Genomic DNA, 21,582 nt, shown 5'->3' with positions numbered 1-21,582 from the left:
TGGGTCAAGTGAACCCATCCAGGGTTCATCTTTCATCAATGGGATGAGCCGAACATGGAGATTTACATGCAGACACCCAGGGGGGCTCCTCCTCTTGTGGCCATTAGTCCAAAGACACCTGCAAGAGCAAAGGGAGTTACTCCAGGTGCAAGAGCCACAGTTTAGTGTCAGTTTTCAGTCACCATGGGTAAATCCAATGTAACACAAGCACACACCATCACTTGTGTGCAGCTGCTGTCTTGCAAGCGATGGCTGTGTTTGGCCTTGCTGATGAAGCCCCATAGGAAGGAGCAGCTGAAGGAGCTGCCCAGGACTCGGGGGATGGAGGGAAAATTGAACAACATTGGGCTGGGAACCCCAAGAATCTCATTTTTTTGTACCAGATGTAAAGTTTAAAGCCAACAAAAAAAAGGAGATTACGTGCATTTAGCTCAAGGCCGGGGTTTGAAGAACAGGAAGAGACAGGGCAAAGGAAAAACCGTGGGGCACAGCACAAAGGGCAATGTTCAGCACAGACCATTTGCTCCCCAATTAGGCACATCCCACCCCCAATTTTTAAGAGCAGATAGCACCAGTCTCCAAGTGGTGCTGGGGTGTTCCCAGGGCAGATGGTGAGCCCGTTCATGGGGGAAAAGCCACATTCCTACAAAACGCATGAGCAACGCTTGCTCTTGCATGGCAGAAGAGGCAGCTCATATTTTGTAGCTTCAGGAAAGAGGGGTACCTTTGGAAACGTGTTATTTTTCCGTTTGTTATTTTCCTATTTAACGAGGCTGTTGCAGGGACACAAATATCAACTTCCTTTTCCTTATCAGCTGAGGGGAAAAAAAACCAACAGGCTGCTGACCCCGGTTAACTCCTTCCCGCAGCCGCCAGCAGCAGGGTGCTCCGTGCACGTTAGCCACATCCCCTTGAGGTCAGTGGGCTGCGGCTCTTCCCAAGGGTATCTATTTCAGACCCAAAAAACTCCCCTGCTGCCACAAATCAACAGCTGAAGGGGAAAGGGGGGCTTGTTTTTAACTGAGCCTGTTAAAACCACTGGGTGCCCGTGAAAGCAAGTAAGAGCCACGTATTTCCAGGAGCAGCTCTGTGGGCCTGATACAGCCCATCCACATTCCACTAGACACCTTCAAACACCCCAGAAACTGCAGGGCTGGGGCACTAAATATCTAAAGACAAGAAGGACTAAGGGTGAAGGTGATTTAGCAGGGGCTGGACAGAAGATGGGCAGGACAGCCAGGGTTCAAACCGAGACCTTCCTTCACTACAGCATTGCTCCAGGCTGTCCAGGGGGTGGTGGGATCACCATCATTGGTGGGTTATGGTTTTCAAGACCCTAAAATACTCCATCCCCATTGCATTCACCTCCCCCCTGCCATGGAAATGCTCCAGTTACAGGGTTTGTATCTCTTCCACCAGTCCAGAACCACCAGCCAAGCGAAATGCTGCCATGACCCAAGCAAGTCCCACAAGGAATTTCTTGCAGACAGGGCCAAACTCCAGCTAATCTAACAGAAAGACACGGCTGCAAAACATACACGTGTGGCTATAACCCTGGAAAGCCAGAGTTAATTAAGCCTCTCAATGGCAAAAAGCTTTTAATTGCATTGCAGCAGCCTGGCTGGAGGCTGGGAGGTTTGTACAGGGAGACTTCCCGTGCTCACACTGCCGTGGGACACGAGCCCGTCCTCCGCAACGGAGAGCCCAAAGCAGCAGAGGAGACAGTTACCACGTGGAGGTAGACCCAGCACCAGGGATCTGGTCCTGCTCCCCAGCCAAACCCTCATCTCCAGCCCCTCCAGTTCAGGTGAAACCCTGGAAGAGTTTCCAACCCTGACTTCTCCCACGGGTCCTGAGCAACTTCCCTCCGGCCCCACACATTGCTCCCAGGAGGGGTAAGAGACCTCCTCTGCCCCTTCTCACCCCAAAATACTGCTCTGGAGACCACTCCTGCATGGCTGGCATCAAGCCCATGCTCTTCATTCCTTGGATATTTAGGGCTGGACCCACAGAAGAGTTTAAGTCTATCCAGGATGGAAGCGCTGGTTGAGACCAAAGGTCCATGTAGGTGCAAAGCCAATCTCTGCCGGTGCCCAAAAACTCAGCCCCAAAGGGAGAGCATGATAGCAGTATCCCTGCCAGTGCCAGAAATCACTGCCCCACACTCTGCTGTGCCTAAATTCCCCCTCTGCCCACATCCCAGAGCCGGGACCTGCTCTCACTCCACTTCCCAGGCAGGATGCCCCATCTGCGGGTTTGCACAAGCAAGAGGCACTGAATCCTCACACTCTTACACTAAAAGGAAACACACAGTCCCCGTCCCTTTGCCCTCTCATTTTCAAGTTCCAGCTTGAAAATTAAGTCACATTAACCCCCAGCCAGGGCTGCCTGCCCTGACCTCCCTGGCTCATTCCCACCTTCCTAATTGCCTCCCGGTGCCTGGACTTGTTCAGCCCAGCCCTCACAGTGGATCGTGGCTGTGATTATCTGTGGCTCTTTCAAATCCCTGCCTAGCTGCCAGGCTGCTCCCTACCCAGGGAGAGGAAAGTGGAGCAGCTCCTGGAGCTGCAGCCGGGCAAACACAGCCTGGAGGCAGCATAATAAGGGTTATTAAGAAATGAGATGCTGGGACTCATCGGCTGGGAACAGGGAAAGGGAGATGCTCCAGTGGTGGAGTTGAGGTAGAAGCAAGGTGTTGCTGCACCAGCAGAAAACCCCGGGTTCTGAGAGCCAGCGGTCATCGGCTCTGGTACCGACTGACCTTGTGCTGAAAGCCCTGTCCCTTGGCTAACAACTCCCAAGCTACACCTCCACTGCTGTCACCCAGACCCCGCAGCTCCTGAAACATGGACAAAAGAGCAAACTCTGCTTTGCAGGGCCCATGCAGAGGAAGAGTTGGTTCATCTGGATGCTCTCCTCCCCACGAGGAGGGACGGGGGAGATGGAGACATGGGGATGCATCTCCAGGAGACTGGGAGCACCAGCTACACCCAGGAACACCTCTCTGGGTACCAGTAGGGTCAGCCCAGGACCCCACTTCCCAGCCAGTAGATGCGCATGGAGATCCCAACCTGCTCATCCAATGTGAGCCACCAGCGTCCCATCCCCACATTTCCTTTTGCTACAAGGTTTTGGGTCCCTTCCCCCCGCCCTGCTACTCCAGGATGAAATTCCACCCGTGCCTGACTCCGAGCTCCAGCAATATTTCCAAACGGCACGAGAGCGTCACGCTGGGGGGCAGCTCCAGTGCACAGCAGCCTCTCTGCCACCCGGCTCCTCTGGGATAACGATAGCAGCCTCCGTCCCCCAAAACAAATGCAATTGCATCCTATGCCTGTGCACCCTCCTCCACCTAACAGCTGGTGCTGTGGCCAGTGGGGATGGTGCTGCTCCCCTGGGGCTGTCACCACCTCTCTGCGGCACCCTGGCTACATCACGCATGGGCCAAAAAGGGGCAATGCAAGTTTGGCATCAGTCTGCAGTATCGAAGCCTTCCCGGGGTCACCGTCAACTAGTGCGTTGGCAAAACAGGGATATGGTGGGAGCAAAGCTCTTTCTGCTCTAGTTTCTGTAAATAAGCAGAGATATCATCATTTATGGGCAACACCACACTGAAGAGGAGCGTGGTTTTGCCCATGGGCTGACCCTGCCTGCTAAGAAACCCATCACCGCATGACAACCTGCCTTTTCCAGCTTTTGGGGATTTGGTTGTAGGTAAGATCCAATGGTAGATCCAATGGCAAATCCAATAGCAAATCCAATGGAAAATAGGGCCAGGCAGCCAGGGGCTGGGAAATCGCCCTGGCCCATCCGCCCAGCCCAAGGGCAGATGCTGCCCAGGTCCCTTTGCAGAGGATAGCTTTGAGCATCCCTAAGGCAGGCAGCACCGTCATCCCTCGTCTTCCTCATCCCCAAAGATCCTCCCCTCCCGCCACCCTTCCCAGCCACCCACCTCCAGCCCCAGCACATTCAGAAATGAGGACTTTGCATCTACAGGGGCAAAATACCTCTATTTTAGAAAAAAAATAAATTAAAGCCTCGGTGCTTACGTGGCAGGCAGGAACACACCAAGCGCGGAGTGCCAATGCTTTCTCCAGCATCGTTCCCTTCCAGTGGCAGCGGCTGGACCCGAAGCTCCGTTGAAGCTCCATCACAGCGTAAAGCTAAGGCAGCTCAGTGCCCCTCTGCACATGAAAAACAAAACCCACGAGAAACGCAGTGAGAAGAGCAACGCTGAGCCCTGCAAGCACCGAACGTGCGGCTGGTTGCTGCTGCAGGGCTCAAGCTCCCATCAGCACCTCTGCCCTGGGGGGCAGCAGCCCAGCAGCACCATCCCAACCCAACAGAAACCTGCTGCTCTACATCAATAAGCCACCCCAGGCCCAGCACTAAATAAATAAGCCACCTCAGGTCCAGCAGGCAGCATCCTCAGTGATGGAGACCAGCCGCAGTCCCACTGCCCCACCGCTCGTGGCGGAGGACTCGAAGGCTTTGCTCCCGTCTAAAACACCTCTTGCAAGGAGGTTGTTTTGGCTTTTTTTGGTTTAGGGGTGTTTTTTATTTTTTCTTTTTTCCCTTATTTCCTTCTATGCTTTCCATTCAAAAATAAAAGCAATGGCAGATCTTTTCAGGAGCAGAGAACAAAAGAGCTGTAAAATAAGGCGACTGCGTCTGAAAAGCCGCTGTCTGTGTTGTCTGGGCGTTCGGCAGTGCCCCTGCTTCCCTTTTGAAGTGTTCTTGTAAAACCCCATTATTCCTTACTCAAACACACAAAACAACTGCAGTCGGGCCCCTGTTTGAAGGAATAATATCTTCGCTTCCATGCCAGCACTTTGCCACTAATGTTTTACTGCCTTTAAAGCACTTCACAGCCTCCCTCTCCCCGCGTCCCCTCGCTTTTCATGTACCAAGGTGTTCTGCGGCTCCCAGACATGGGCTCCGGCAAACCCGCCGTCCAGCCCTCGCTGCTCCCCGTCTGGCGGGATGAGCTCCGTGGGGCCTTGGCACGAAGTGAGACTGCTCGGCCCATCGCAGGAACAGGGCTTGGAGAGATTAAAGACCAAAAGGCAGGTCCTGGGGAAACCATTCCTCTGCTTTCCACCATCTCCCGGGCTGAATTCAGCTCCGCTGCTCTAAGCATCCGGCAGTAACAGAGCAAGCCCCAGCCTCGCTCTCCACATTGGGATTTATTTCCCTGTCCTGTATTTATTTACCGTCTATTTTCTGGGGTTTTCCAAATGCAAGGAAATCTCCCCCCCCCACCCCAGGTGAAAGACTGGGAGAAGATTTCCCCAGGAAATCTTACCGGTGGGTCCTGCGGGATGCCCACCCCCAGCCACAGCCACCCTAGCGCTGCCCCCCTCCCATCCCTCACCCAGCTGAAAATTCACCAGGGTTTCCCTTCTAAAGGCAAAATAAAACACAAATATTCCTTAATCAAGCAATAGCGTTAACCAAAAAGACCATTGTCATGGGATAACGCTATCCCTGACTCCCCACAAATGCAGGGAGGTGCAAGGTATTTATTTCCAAAGGCAGAAGGAATGAATCCTCCAAACACTTCTATCACAAGGACATAATTTCCATTATACCCTGCGACTGGTGGAGATGTAATCGTGTCACTTGATGGATGGCAGCGTACGAGGATGCCAATTGCATTATTGACCCGCTGAGTCCGGGCTGCTCCCGAGCATTACTTGCCTTGGCCAAGGAGAGACCGGAACGTCATATCCACGCAAGTGCATTTTGGAGGTGCGCGAGGCTTTTTCAAACCTATTTCTGGTGGAGGAAGGTTTCTTTTCACAGCAGCAGTCCTATCAGCTGGGTCCCATCGATTTTAACGCCCCGTTAAAATGCACCATTTCTGAAAGGACATGTGGCAGGCACAGAAATTGCAAATGAGGTTGTTGCCACCTGCTCCCGCAAAATGCAAATTATATTAATGCAGGACAAAGGCGTAACTTCACCGCAGCCGGCTGCTGCCAGGAGGCCAGCGGCTGAACCAGCGCGGCACCAGTGCTCCCACCAGGCCACAGGGACTGGGGGAACAGCACCGCACCCGGGCATGATCAGGACCTACTGGGATCATCTCGCAGGTGATGGGGATGCACGGATCCCTTCCATGGGATGCATTCGCCTGTCTCCTTGCCAGGGCTGTACAAACTCAATTAGCAAAAAAAAAAAAAAAAAACCCAAAAAAACTCAAACCAAGATGTCTATAGAATCATAGAATTGTCTAGGTTGGAAGGGACTTTTCATATCATCAAGTACAACCATAATATTTATATGTCAATGAAATTGCTCCTGTTGGTGTCAGAGCAGCCGGCGTTGCCATCACAGGGATGCTCTTCCAGGCATTGAGTAACACGGTCAGCAGCCAACTGTCCTCACCAAGCCCTGCAATTAGTCAAAGCATTAGGATGTATTTTAAACCCCTCTTTTATGACTGCTGTGCGGTCAAGGAAACATGGCAGGGGGGTTGGCTATTTCCAGGGAAGGAAAGAAATTCCCCCCCGCATTACATGGGGGCTCCAGCAGACATTGCCACTGTGCAGGGCTCAGCCTCCCCTCCTGCAAACCACCCATCCCTTAGAGCCTGGGGCAGCTGCCCAAATTTTTAAGGCCGGCCAAAGTCCACCACCGACTTCTCTCATCCACCTCCTCAAAGAGGAGAAAGACCTAAGGGCGACCTGCGTCCCCGGGAGCGCGCCGGTCACGTGCGGGGCAGAAAAATGCAAAGCACAGTAATTATCTGTTGCAGAGCCCTGTTAATGATTAAGTTTGGGAGACGCTAACAATCAAGCCTATTGAAAAGACTACAAGGGTTTCAAAGTGTTTCCTCGGAACCATGTGACGGCAAATTGTTCGGGGTAGACGGCTCTTAATTCAAATGCTCGTTGTCATGGGGACAGAATAACACCCCTCCTATTCAAGGATGCCACACAAGAAGCCTACTATTTGCTACAATAGGCTTTTTAGTCCAAGCTACACTTTATAAATAGCCAAAAAAAAAAAAAAAAATCGGGAGATTAATATCAGCGCTGACCTTCCGTAGCACAACAGAGCCGAAGGGCCAGTGGGTACCAGGGCTGGAGAAGAGCTGTGAGAGCATGGACAGATGGATGGACAGAGGCGGGAAGCGGATCGCTGTGGCCCGTGCTCTCACGGTGTTGATGGAGCTCAGCCACGCGCGTGTGGGCGGGGAGTTTGTCACCGGCAAGGTCGCCTCCTCCTTGCACTGGAGCCAAAAAGCAGCCTGGATGCTGCCAGGCACCAGGAGACGCCAGCTCCTGCAGACCTCCGTAAGGGCAGGAGCCCAGCACCAGCTGGGAAACCCTGTTGGCATCAAGGACCCTGGATCTGGAGCAAAATCCCATGAGGGTGTTCATACCAGCACGGTCTGTTTAATGCATTGAAATGGTGTAGGTCCTGCTGATAAAACCTCTGCTCTCACCAATGGGATGGGAGCAGAGGCCTGACGATGGAAAAAGGCAGCTCCATGGTGCACGAGGAGGAGGAGGAGGTGGACTGGATGTCCCCAGCATCACCCACCTTGATGCACCAAAGCAGACACCCACCCCAGACATTGCTCCAGCCTCTCCGCAGGCCATCATTTGTCTTGAACCTCTGTGCAGGACCAAGACCCCCTACACCCACCCTCTGCTGATTACCCTTAATCTCACCTGACTGGCTCCAAAAAACAGCAGGAGATTTATCGGTTCCTGCTACCGCCCACCACATGCAGAGCCCCAGGAGGCCCAGCAGCATCCAGGGCAGGAAGAGGCACCTACCGCTGCCCCAAACAAGGGCCATGGGGATAAAGGTGGGAGACACCAGCTCACATCTTGGGGAAGCTTAGGTCTAAATTGAACGAGAGAAGCCATCACTGACAGTAGAAATATTGTCTTCACACAGGGCTGGGGTTACACCAAAGAAGATCCTGGGGAAATCAAAGAAAAACAACAGCCAAGAACATCTCTTACAGCAGCCTGAGCAGTATCCTGGGCTTGCTGGAGTTGTGTGTGACTCATGTTTCTATCAAGTCACCTTGCAGCCCTAGTCCCCTCCGCAGAGCCCACCATACCCCTCTGCCTGCCCCTTCTTTCTCGTGTGGGTGACATCTCTGCCATCGGTCACAGCCAGGCACCAACCACAAAGTGCTACCAAATTCCAGGATGGGGCCAAGGAAAACCACCACCAGTCAACAGCTGAAGGAAAGCCAATGTTCCTCCTCATTGCTCCCACACATGGGAGGACGGAGACCCACCTTATTTCCCTTCCCTGAGTCCAAACGGAACTATTGCACCACCTGAACCTACCGCCAGCCTCCCCTCTTCCACGCTCCCCCAACTTCTGAAAGACTTCACTTCCCAAAACCCTTGAGTGACAACCACTTGTCCTGAAGACACAAAGGACCACGAAGGAACTGCCTCGGCTTCTTCCAAAGACAGGTATCCTCAGACCAGCTGCAGCACCACCCATCCCATCGCATCTCTTCCCCCATGCGTAGCCCTTTGGAGGGCTCTCCAATAGCTTACGAAAAGCCACCAGGCTTTGCTGCTTCACCCAACACCTATAATCACTGGGACAACTGATTAAGTGGCACACATGATCCCCAAGGAGATGGTAAATCTGATTTCTCGGCATCTGCTAACAACAACCTGCTTCAAACTCCTTAGGACCCAGAGCGGTGTCTGAACCCAGCTCCCCCCAGGGAAAAGAGCAGCACTCGCTCGCCCAAATCAAACCCTCCCACAGGGAAGTCGCGGAGCTGAAGCCTTCAGGCAGGTTCTGCTCCTTTGCTCAGAGATGCCGAATTTAGGGCTAAAAATCAGCTGTGGCATCAGCAGCTGCTGCGTGAGCCGTTCGCTCACCTTCTGCTCACAGGGGCCGGGGAAACATTTGTACTAAATATGAAATCAGTTTCCCAGGAGCTGCTAAAACACGCTAGGAATTTCTGGAACAAATCGTGCCGGCTTTAGAGAGCTTTGTTCACATTTGGGGTTGCAAACACAGGACCAACGGCTGTACGGGATTTAACGACGGATCCCTACAAGCGCATGTGTTTAATCAGTGCATCTCCTTGCCTCGGGACACCAAAGTGGGCTCAGGGAGGGACTGGTTAAGCTGATGGATGGTTATTAAATAGGTGGCAACCAGACGTGGCTCAGGGCTTCCCATGCTGCAGGTCACTGCAGCTGGGAGAACGCTGCGACATCCCTACCCAGCCCCTGGGCTCTGCCCTGCGGCGGTGGCTTTGGAGACAGGGCAAAGGCCTTGGAGGGCTTTGGTTCCCACCCTGCCTGAAAAGCCTTTTTTTTTTTTTCTCCCCCCTTAGGTGAAGCACAAACCACCCAGCAATCTCCCTGGGGCCGGGAGCAACGCAATGGCACTGGAGGGCCCCCACCAAAGTGTCCTCACCTGCTCTCGGTGAAGGCATCTCCGAAAGCAACCGGGGCTTCACGCTGCAGGAGACCATGGGCTGCGACAGCTTTATTGTTTCCCCTGATGAGGAAGGAGGAAAACCACCACCTTCTTGCGTGGGAGCAGCGCTGAAGGGGGAGAAGCGACCTGCCAGACGGATGACTCATTTCCATCGCCACCTCCTCCTCCAGTGCTAAGCGCCCTCGGAAAAGGAGAACAGGAGGCAAAATCCTTCCCCTTTCAGGCTCCCACTTTGCCTGCAAGAGGAGGGAAAAAAAAAAACAACCACAAAACAAACACACAAAAACCACAGAAATACAGCCAAAACTTCATCCCTGCAGCCACAAAGGACGCGTGCTGCTGCCCAGATTGAGCAGTGATGGGGCAAAGGCTCTCAGAGCATCACCCTCGGGTGCAGGCTTGGACCACATCAGCAGCCATTAGTAACCCCCGCGAACTTGATTTCCCAGCCCTGGGTTTCCCCCACAGCAGCATCCCAAACCGAGAGGATTGGGGAGGGGGGGGACAACCCGGCTCCCGAGCAGCGGCATGCCCCAGCCCCCCCCAAAACGAGCTCTGTGGAGGCATGTGCTGTAGCAGCCCCCAGGGTGGGCTGCTGGCCAGGAAAATCTCTATCCTCATTGCGGAAACGACTGGAAAAGGCACAAGGGAGGGTCAGGCTTGCCTCATCTCCAAGCCAGACCTGACCAGAAGGCTCCTGCAAAACCAAGGCCGCCTTCACCGCTCGCTCCCGTTCCTGGTAACCAAGCAACTTAAAGCCAGGTAGGAAGAGACGCGAATCATCCAAACCCCGCTTAAAACTGGCAGGACACACACCGCCGGCCCTACCGTTGCTCTGTGCAACACGTAAATACTTCAGATGCATGATATTAATTAAGATGCTCTTCGCTCAAGCGTCTACGCTGCAGCTCTGGGAGACGGAGGTAGGAAATGGCGCAATTGAGGTGCAGCATTTTTAATTGACCAGTACACAGGATCCATTGTGAGCCATGACGGACAGAAGAACCACACGTAAATAGTTGGGAACCTTTTCTGCTGCCAAGTACCAGCCCATTTTGAAGGTCTTCCTACCTCCAGGATACCTCATTCACCCCAGTCAACAGCAACAAGAAGAGATTCGGGCCGGTCACGTAAAAGGGGGGGGGGTTTGGTGGGAGAAAAATTATGAAAATGGTAAAAAATAGATGAGAGGAGAAGACTGAATAAAGTCAGGATGCAGCAGCTCAAAGCCTGGGCGGTTGCTGGTCTACGTAAGCTTAGCTGCTTTAATCCGAGCAGTCTTCTCCGTTTCATAAGACACCCATCACCCTGCTCCCAATGTACACAGTGCGTTTATTACACAGCCGGTGAGCAAATGGTAACGGAATATTTTAATCAGATTTTAACAAAATTAAAGCCCGTGCGACCCGAGTGGGAGAGCAAGGTAAACACCTTGAAAGGAAGGTTTGACCCGCCTTCCCAGCCCGCTGACTTCAGGTTGGCTCCGTGAACAAGTGGCGCCCACTCCGCTCCGGCTTGGACAGCAAAATGATGCAGTCCTACCTCCTCGCCACTGCACCCGTCCCGGCACGATGCCCAGCGATGGAAGGGTTTCTCCTAAGAAGGATCCCCCCCACCATCACCTCCCACCACTGCAGAGTGCCCCCAACACGTAATCCCCCTTTCACTCACTATTATTCCCTCCTAACGAAGGTGTCTGGCGACGGGGGACAGGGGGAAGTGGAGGAGGAACCTCCCCTTTCCAGAGGGAGTTATTAGTGAAAGGTTTTTCTATTACTGGGTTATCGCTCCCCATTTTTTCCTTAATTGAGGCGGTGCACCTCCATCCTCTAAACTTCAAGGATGACAATAATTAGCACAGCTAGCCTTTATTACTCTCATCATTTCTCCCCTTCAGGAAGTACAAGATCTAACGCACCAGCGATGAATACGAAAACGGGCTTTGCCAGGCACACGCTTATGGACCTCGGAGCCGCCCTGCCATCTTGTAATGAGCAGATTAGCAGAGAATACATATGTGGCCCTTTAAAAGAGAATATTTATTAAAAATACATCAATATATCACTGCTGTGGCACACACGCAGCTTATTAAGAAGAGACCCCCCCCTCTGCTGCCGACAAAAGCCAGCTCGGAAACAGAGACACAGAGATAAACAGCGGCTCCCGTAATTAAGAGTAGCCCTCGCATTAACGCTGGGTCCTGTTACAGCAGCCTATTGCTGGCCACGGGGCCAGGAGAGCCGAGACAACAGCAAAGGCTGATCCTGAAATGTGTATTTAGGTTGTAAAAGGTGAGCCTGTAACACAGATGTTCAGGAAAAAGTAAGAAAAAAAACACCCCTGTGTTTGAATTTAGCCATCCTTGGGCAGCGTTAACTGCCAATTAGGAAATAGCGCTCCTTGCCTTACGGGTTAAATACATACATATATCAGAGAATCACAGAATGGTTTGGGTGGGAAGGGCTTGGTGGTTAAGGTTGGATGCAAAGGTTGGAAGGTTAAAGTCCATCTGGTTAGTCCAACCCCCTGCCATGGGCAGGGACACCTTCAACTAGATCACGTTGCTCAAAGCATGGGGCATCTCCCACCTCTCTGGGCAACCTGGGCCAGTGTCTCACCACCCTCAGCATAAAAAAATCTCATCCTTAGATCTAGTCTGATAATTTAAAGCCATTCCCCCTTGTCCTGTGGCTCCCCTCCCTGATCCAGAGTCCCTCCTCAGCTTTCCTGGAGCCCCTTTAGGGACTGGAAGGGGCTCTAAAGTCTCCCCGGAGCCTTCTCTTCTCCAGGCTGAACACCCCCAACTCTCTCAGCCTGTCCTCACAGCAGAGGGGCTCCAGCCCTCCCAGCATCTCCGGGGCCTCCTCTGGCCCCGCTCCAACAGCTCCGTGTCCTTCCTGTGCTGAGGGCTCCAGAGCTGGAGGCAGCACTGCAGGTGGGGGCTCACAGATGATGCATTTGTATATATGATGTATATATATGTGTGTGTATATATATATGTGTGTGTATATATATCAGATCAAAGCCCCAGTTGGCACAAGATGTGCTTAAAACATAGTCACGGCGGGACCCCTCTCCTCATCTTAGTCCGTAGCATTTTCCCCTTTACCCAGCTATAAGGGATGAAATCCCTTCAGCTTCCAAAAGGAGACGAGACACCGGTTACACAACCCTGCAAACACAGACCTGCCAAAAACCCATCAAATACCGCAAGATTTACGATCAACTCGCCCCAACTGGCAACAACAGGAATCCGAGAGCAAAGAAAACTCGGGGAGGGTTTGTCTTTCTGCCTGTTCAGCCCCTCCGGCCCCCAGGCGCCTGGCAGCAACACGAATACGTGTGTTTGAAATACACCTGTGCGCTGCGAAGCTCTTCGCAAGACACCTCTCATCAGGCGGGCAGAGAGCCAGAGCAAGAGCACTCTGCTGCACGTCGCTCAGGGACACGGCAGCAAAACCACGCACTGGCCCCGTTTCCACCCAAAATCAGCACGGAACCCAGCCGCCCTCCCCAGCAAAGCAGGGGGAAAGAGGAGGTGAAGGATGGACATGTATATATATATAAAAAATAGACATAATATATGAAATATATAGAATAAATCAAATATATGTATTATACACATATACACACACACATAGAGAGATGTTTGCCTTCCCCAGAAGTCATGTTTTCAGGCATTCTCCCTACAAACACTTATTAAAGGGAGGAGCTGCGTGCTCCCCCCGCGCCAATGCCAGGTTGCTCTTGCTGGTTTTCCTCAGCAGGTAGCAAAAGCGCTTTGAGAGGAGGGAGGTATCAGTTTCTCCTTATCTCATCTGGGGAAACGTGAAGCTCACGGTTACGAAATGCTGTGCTGGGTTGGGAACAGGGACAGATCCTGCTACTGTCAGTACAGCCACCAGCACAGTCTCCTTAATCCAAGATTATCACTCCACCGCAGGAGCAAGCTGGAGATTTAGGAAAACCATCCTATAGGAGACAACTTACTGTTGAGGAGTCAAAGTCCTGCTGTATAAAACCACGGACAAAGGATATAAACTGGGGAACTTGCAAAACAACTATTTTTTTGCCACATGTAACAACTGGTTGAAGGCTGCTGGTCCCCCAGTCAGACTTGATGAACACCCAGTGAGGCTGCGGGGGAAGCAGCACGTGAGATTTCGGCTGTTGTGTTTCCTCACCCAATTTACAACTGCATCCATTGCATTAATAATGACCAGCCAGGACCGGCGTTGCTGATACGAACCCGCTCCCACTGCTCCTGAAATATTTATTGATTTTAAAGAATTATATCCCAATGCCTGATGCAGCTCAGGTTGTTTTCAATAGGGCTGGATTAGGACAAGCCTATTTGCTTAAGCAAGAGATCAGGCCTTCAAGAATGGCCCCAGGCAACATTAACGTACAGTAGAAACATGTCTGGGTCTGAATATAAGCTTCAAAATGGGCTCAGGCTATTCCTTCTCCGTGCTTTAAGATGTTCTTCTGCAAGAACATCATGAGAGTAAAGCCCATGGGCCTCCCCAGGTCCCCATCCATCTCATGGCTTTTGGTCTCACAGAGATATCAACAGGACCCACAGCTGTATTTCACGGAATCACAGAATACCAGGTTGGAAGGGACCTCAAGGATGACCTGGTCCAACCTTTCTTGGCAAAAGCACTGTCTAGACAAGATGGCCCGGCACCCTGTCCAGCTGAATCTTAAGCATCCAACGATGTATTTGATGGTGACTTTGTCAATAGAAAGAATTGCTGATGGCCAGCCGGAAAGCAAAAGCCCACCGGGACCTCCCAGCACATTTGAGCTGGATACTAACCTTAGATCTCTAAAAATTAACAGGATGATCTTTGTTACAGTGTGAGCTGTCTGCCTGGTCCCCATCCCTTGTCCAGCTGAGCACAGAAGGAGGTTGCAGTGGGGCTGAGAATGAAGTTTTGGGGTTTGAGGGGGGGCAAAGCTGCACAAAAGCAAGCGTTAATGCCCAAGCACCCGGGGTGTGAGCCTCCCTGTCCTGCAGAGGAAGGGTAAACCTCTGGCCTTTGCCCCTGCGGTGCAAGAAGAATCTTTGCAAAAACAGGGAGGGGGGGGAAAAACCCCACCATCTTCTGCAACACGGAACAGGCCCTGCTCAAAGGCCCAAGTTTCCCCCCAGTTTAATTAGCTCCTCAGCCATGCAGAGCCAGCTTCCCCAGGCGCCTGGAGATGTATTTTTAGGTGCAAGCGCTCCAAAAATAGAAGCCTCCCCGCAGGAAGCTGAGATCAGCCATCGAGGAGCCACGTGCAGGTGGCACTGAGGAGGCTCCAGCCGAAAGCACAACCCGTGTCCATCCCCGAGCACAGGGGAGATCAAAACAGACTCCCTTCGGGCAAGGGCCTCGGGACCTTCCCAAACATATACTTGGCAAAAATAAAAGTGTAAAAATAATCAGTCTTTTGTACAGATCTGGGTTGCATCCCACCTGATCCACCCCAGAAGGACCACGGTTTCTCCTGGACGTCTGCTGAAGTGTCCCAACGCCACACGCCAGCGCTGACACCCAACAGGCGGGAGGTGCCCGGCAAAGGCTGTGGGGAGCAGGACATTCCCTCATCTCCGTGAAAGATGGAGACAGGCAGAAAGAGGAAAACGCTCATCATATCTGCCGGGCTCGGGTTGTATGGCAAAACTCTTCCCAAGCTGTTACAAATCATCATTGCGGGTATTTCGGAAGGAAGGTATTTTGTTTTCTTTCCTAGGAAGAACACCAGACTGGAATGAGGGAAAAAAAAAAAAAAAAAAGAAATATGTAACTTTTTTCCTCCTCTACCAACTGAAAAAGGGCAATTCAATTTTTTGAAGGCTTGGGGATGGTTTAGGTGTTTTGGCAGAGTAATTTTTCATTTACAATGGTTTCCAATTGACTTTTCTTTAAAAGAGCCCCACCCTGAGTAAAAAACACAAAGGGGAGTTCTTTGGTCCTGACTCTGGTTTTTGTTTCTTCCAGGAAGAAAAAAAAAAAAAAAAAAGAGAGAAATTGGTTTTGGGGAAACAATTTGGGGGGAAAAAACCCCATTCCATCAGGCTGGCATGATTTCTCTCCCAGCTGCTGAGCCCAGGGATGAAGGTGACACCTGGCCCTCGCAAGGGTTTTGTCACTGGTTTGGCAACGTGCACATGGTTTGGGGGAACGGCTGGTGGCTGAGAACAAGGAGAGGTGGTTTTGGAAGGGGACACACCACAGGCGACCTTCTCCAGTGATCACCAGAGCAAGTCCTGGCATTCCCATGGGTTGTCCCTGTACTCCTGGTCTTACATGTAGGCTTTGAAAACTCCTCAAGGCCTTTACTGACCCGTTTGCTTTGGTGGAGTCTCACAGAGGACAAGATCCAGATGAAGCTCCGACAGGCTGAGGCTACTTCTCAGGTCTCTAGTCCTGCCCCTGCGACAGGCAGAGCTCTCAGCAAAACCAGCATCATTCATACCTTCAGGAAGCTAGTCCAGGCTTATTTTAAGCAAGTCCGGGAAAGAAGATGCCCTCCATGAAGACACTTGGCTAAACCTCCCTCCATCGAGCACCCATCACTCCTCTCTCGCCACCCCAGGACACTGCTGCAGGAGAGCCACAGGGATTTGTCAGAGCAAGCTAGATCTCCAGAAACAGGTGGAAGAAAATTACTACTTTTCCAGCATTCAAGCTATCTCCATTTCATTTTTAAAGTTTTTGGAGACTGAGCATCCCATAGCGTTGTCAGAGGCTCTTTCTCCATAAGACCTTTCCTCTCCAGCCAGGACACATGAGTGTTCTGAACCCATGGAGAAGAATTTGCTGGAAGACGACATTTAACCAAACAAATCTGAGTATATCAAAGGGCCCAGGCGATGAAGGGAAGCTCCTGCACTGTGCCGTCCTCACCTTGGAGTTGGACTGCCTCCTGACTTTGCATCCTGGCTAAGTTTAGCCGACGAAGCAGGCAGAAATGGTGTTTCTCCCCTCCTGGGTGCTTCCTTAAACTCCTACCTGGCCAGCAGCAGCTCTCCCTGCTCACAGCTTCCACCAAGATCTGCAGAAGAACCCCCCAGTACAACCCCCCTGTCCAAGGTGAAAGGCAGAGCCCTGCCAAAACCAGCCAGGCAAGAGCCTCGGTGACCAGCATATGATCCAAAGAAATTCCCATCTGACTGCGAAGGGCACTGCAAGTGCTGCAGAAAAGGGCCAAGGTCACACACCAGGCAAGGGGGACACTGGGACCATGGTGGCAGGGACCCCCAACAGCCCCATGGCACCAGGAGCCCTGGGGAGAAAACACAGCTGCGCCGCCGCAAAGGGGTTTTGCGGCAAAATCATTTGAATTATTCGGGGTTGAATTAAAGTTGCATGAGATTTCTTTTTTAATCACGATAATAAATAGCCGGGTGAGTCATTGCCCGAGAAAACCCACCGGCAGCTATGACATGAACAACGTGCTGCTGGCGTCTGCTGGGAACAGCTGGGGAAGGGTGGGAGGTTCCTGCTTAGGGAGGACGAAGAGGCAGCACAACTTCAGCGGGAGTAAACAGACGGCTCAGAGCCTCCCCCCGCGTTTCTCGTTTCCCTTTGGAAGGGGCTGGTAAAGAGCAGAAAGCAAGAACCCCATTTTGCAGGAGAAATCGGGCCCAGCAACGCCCGACAGCCAGCACCGCACCGCAGGCAGCTTACAGCGCACAGCTTCGCCCAGCGCCAATCACGCCGGCCTCGCAATTAAATAAATAAATAAATAAATAAAACCCATCGCCAGCATCCGAACATCTCCGTTTGGGCTTTTTCCAAGGAAAGCATCCCTGTATCCATTAGCTATTGTCTCCCTCTAGCGCGGGCAGAGCCCAAGCTGCCTCCTGCCGCGGCTCCCAACCAGGCTGGAAACCAAGGGCTGAAGGTCTGCGGAGAAGCGGAGGCTCGCGGTGGGGCTGGGACAACGCGCACGTACCAGCTCTACCTTTGTTTTGATGGATCAGCTCCCCACACACACACGGTTGTTTTTTTCCGGTCTTTACGCTTCATCGCAGCAGATGCTCAGGGCAGGAGGGATTTCTTAGTGACCCAATCAGCAAGCTAAAGCCTTCCAAATTTCAGAGACGACTCCCAGCAGCCGCATTTTACCAAGGGCTAGAGAGGACACCAAGATGGAACAGCATCCATTCCCCTTCCCACCGGCTCGGGGGAACCATCCTAACCTCTCTTCACCCTTCAGAGAGGGGATTAGGGTTTGCTCAGCTGGGCTGTTCAGGGGATCTTTTTACAGCTGCCTGCAACTCCTCCGTACGTCTCCTAAAGCAAAATAAAAAACCTGCACTTAAATTTCAAAATGAAAGGTCTCACATCCTCTCCTGTGAGGATTTCTGCTGAGAAAGGGAATGATGCTGCAAACCTCTCCCCTTTCAAACTAAGCACTGCAGCAGCACCGTCAGCCCTTGCTCTGCAGCTTAACCCCACAGAAAATCAAGAGCCCGGAGACACAGATTTCTATCTCCATGCTCACCCCACCTTTGTTTCTCCAAAGGTTGCACCCAGACACGCTCCAGGCACTGCCTTCCCTTCCAGGAGCATTTCTTCCTTAAATGAGGCACCATCAGCATTTGAAAACCCATGGGTTTTTTAGGAAAAAGAGACACCCCTTTACCGGGAGACCCCAGTTTTCATTGGGACATTGCCAGCGCCAAGTTCCAGCTGAGCAGTTGGAAGGGAGGCGGGATGAACACAGCAGCTCCCCAACCTGCTCTGCCTTCGTGGCACCACACTGGGGACAGACACAGGCAAACCGACCCTGCCCCACTTGGTACCTGTGCAACCTGTGTCTCACCACCAGCTTTCTCAGGGTCTGCCAAAGGAACTGCCCCACCTGAACACAGGGAAGGAGGTCCACAATGGAGGGAATCCACTGGAGCCCATCTCTGTGTGATCTCCAACCAGCAACGCACACAGCAAGACAACATGCAGGAAGGCCCCAAGCACCCCTAGACCAGTTATCCACAGATCCTGGAAGCATTGTGACCTGGTGAGCCCAGGGAGGATGGGAAACAGTTCCTTGTGAAGATTCCCTGCTGTCCATTGCTCTTATCCATAAGGGGAAAGGAGAGGAGCAAATCACACAGCCCAGACCCACATGCATGGGGGAGCCAAAGGAGAGTATCTGATCTAGGAGAAGGTTGAGCTTCCACCCAACCACACACCAGAACACGGATACAACAGCAGAAACTCAGTCTGCTCTCCCACACGACCACCATAGGCAGCACCTGCCTCCACCACCAGGCATTTTACTGAGTGACAGAGCTTCAAAGAAGAGGAGCTTCCCAGCCAGGGTGGCCATGAAGACTCTCCAGATGGGCAGGATGTTGCCATCAGAGCAACACCACAACACTCCCAGCCCAAACTCCCACCACTGAAGCTCGTGGGTTATGTTCATAAATAGTTTCCAGTCAAATCTTCACAGATCCATTAAGCTGCTACTTACCCAAAAAAATAGGTCTCTTGACATCTGCCAAAGGATCAGCCTCCAACCATAACCTGGGCAAGTGTGGAGATCCTCCAGGGTTCAGATTTTCCTTAGATCTAGTTGCAGGAGATGTCCCTGGCACTAGAAATGCTTTCTACTTCACCTATAAAACAGTTATACTAACAGCATTTGAGTTTTTACTCCATGAAATAACATCTCCAAGGAACATGACAGCTTTAATGGCGACTGTTGAAACCCAAGGGTAGCTTTTGTGATGAAACATGGGTTTTTCACTTTTCTCTCCCTCTTCTGAGCTATTTCACAGCCCTCAGCAGGGCTTGCATCACCCAGGAAACCACTGGGTCCATTCTTCACCTCCTGGCTGGCTGCTCAAGAGGGGTGGATGACAAAAGAATATTAACCAAAAAATCCCACAAAGGTGAGCATGAAAAACTCAGAGTGAGCAGTCGGAACCATTTTACCACTTTGGCCCCTGTTTTGTTGCCTTCCCTCAGACAAATCATGTCCTCAAGTATTATCAAGAGCCCAGGAACATCTCACCTTCCTTACTGGAGAATCTTCCACAGAACTGAAGGGTTCCCCTAAGAGACACTTAAAAACCCAAAGCAGAGGAGGGCCACCTCATCACCCCACATCCCCCGAAAAAGCCCCATCCCAATGTCCCTCCCCAGGTTTGTTCCCAATGAAGACCCCAGTAACAGAGCATCCAACCCACCCCAAACCTCCTTCCACCACAGATTCCCATCCAGGAGGCAGGTCCAGGGCAAACGGAGATACTTGGCATGCCGGTGGTGGCCAACACCCCCACAAAAGCTGGCTTTGCCATCCAAACCCACGTTTCTAACTGTTCCTCTCCCGTCTGCTCCCCAATTTTTCCCCAAAGACATTACATGACATGGAACCACAGTTCGCCTGATGGTTTTCTGGGGAATTCTTGTGGGCTTTTTAAAACCTTAGCGCCTTTTCTTCAAAAGAAAGACTTGCTCTGAAGCTTGCAAGCACCCCAATTTGCTGCTTCTCAAGCTTGTGCCTCCTCCTCTGCCCAAAACCAAGTACAGCCTGATGTTCGTTTCAGGGAAGGGAGAGGTGGAAATCTCACCCGAGTCATCCCCATTCAGTTCAAAGAAGAGAGCAGGAACACCTTGAATAATAGCATCCCTTTATTTGCTGACACCATTACAAAAACTGATTACATTAGCAACCAAAAAAAAAAAAAAAAAAAGGAAAAAAAAAAGGAGTGTTTACTTGAGGTTGAAGTCAGAGGCAGCTAATCCCAAAAATGTAATTAAGTAAAACAGTGTACAACATCAGTATTAAAATGTTATATCCCATTGGTGACTTTACCACGTTGGAGTTTTCTGAACAAGTTTTATTGAGCAAAATAAGATAAAAGATTATGTGTTTACTGTCTCTCCAGGAATGTAAAGGTCTAATTATCCAAACAGGTTCGTTTTTATTATAAAACTAAACTCTGGAGGTGTCTACAGAGTTGGGGTTTTTTCTTTAAATCAGTAGTCTAACAAGGATTAGAAAAGACAAAACTCTGTTCAGTGTTTCTGACGAAGTAGAAAGGGTGAAAACATAAATAAGGCTTTAATTTGGCAAAATATAATACAATGCCTTCTGCTATCCTCAAATTAACGATTCCCCCGTGACTTCATTCTGCAAGAGAAACACAAAACGCCGGGTCAGCCGAGCCATTTCCAAAGGGCAGTTGTTCAAGCAAATCTGTGCCTTGCCAGCCGCTTCGTTAGTACCGGCCTGCAACGAAGCCCGGGGGAACAAGACAGGGTGGTGGCAGCTGAGCAAGAGCAGCCTCCAAGAGCAGAGGCCAAGGCAGAGCCAACACCTTCCTCCCATCTGCACCGAGCCCGTCCCACCAGACTGGCCTCACCCCACCACCAACACCATATTACCGGCCTTAAGACCAGCTTGTGCCACCCATGCAGAGGCAGGAACAGAAAAAAAAAAAAAATACCTAAATTAGGGAAAAAACCCCAAGTCCCCATCCTCAGTAGACGAGGGGAAGTTCTGACACTTCTTGTAGCAGCTCGTTCAGTGCCAAGGCTTTGCTGCCCCCCAAATGGCACAGCTCCCAACCTGTCTTCAGACCCCGCTCACAAGCTGCATCTGCTTCCTGAGAAGGTTTAGCATCTCCAGTTTATCCAACCGTTAGCTAACTTTGGGTCATTTAAGAAGTTTATCAGAATGATGCAGTCAACCACAAAGGCCCAGGTTTCCAAGTTGGCTGTATATTAAAATAAAAGCCTTGTTTGTGTTGTCTATAATTGGATGAAGAGTTCATGCCAGACTGATGCTACAGATACTCATATCCCCGTGACCACAGCAAGCCATTGCCCGTAACTCAGCGAAAGCCCAGTGGGACACTTTATATCCTCCATCCCAACACAGTCAGAGCATAGAAGTGTAGACATTTTGCTCGTGGAACCGGGATGAAGGAAACAAGGCACTGGGAGAACAAAACTTTGGGAAACCTGCTGCATGAAGCAGAGGCAGTGGAAGGGAGGGATAGAGAGTTACGTGCCTAGAGAGGGACATGGGAATGTGAAATTAGTCCCAGGTAACTGAAGTATGTATCCGGAAAGGAACAAATCCACTGCCTACTAGAAGCTTTTGATGATCTGCACACTGAAAGTCTCA

General features: G+C 51.4%; 1 protein-coding gene across 10 annotated transcripts in view; it reads right to left on the bottom strand.

Moving 5' to 3' along the window:
• Window positions 1-20,083: 20,083 nt before the first annotated feature.
• Window positions 20,084-21,582, bottom strand: part of KTN1 (kinectin 1) — a 77,093-nt gene continuing 75,594 nt past the window's right edge. For all 10 annotated transcript variants that reach the window (XM_054199647.1, XM_054199650.1, XM_054199651.1 and 7 more), the window contains one exon: window positions 20,084-20,583. In XM_054199647.1, coding sequence (XP_054055622.1) covers window positions 20,579-20,583 — 5 coding nt within the window. In that variant the 3' untranslated portion in view covers window positions 20,084-20,578. The remainder of the gene's footprint in view (window positions 20,584-21,582) is intronic.

Source organism: Rissa tridactyla, chromosome 4 (genome assembly GCF_028500815.1).
Source record: "Rissa tridactyla isolate bRisTri1 chromosome 4, bRisTri1.patW.cur.20221130, whole genome shotgun sequence".
Taxonomy (NCBI): domain Eukaryota; kingdom Metazoa; phylum Chordata; class Aves; order Charadriiformes; family Laridae; genus Rissa; species Rissa tridactyla.
Note: the sequence above shows the minus strand (reverse complement) of the source record. Positions and strands in the feature narration are given on the sequence as shown.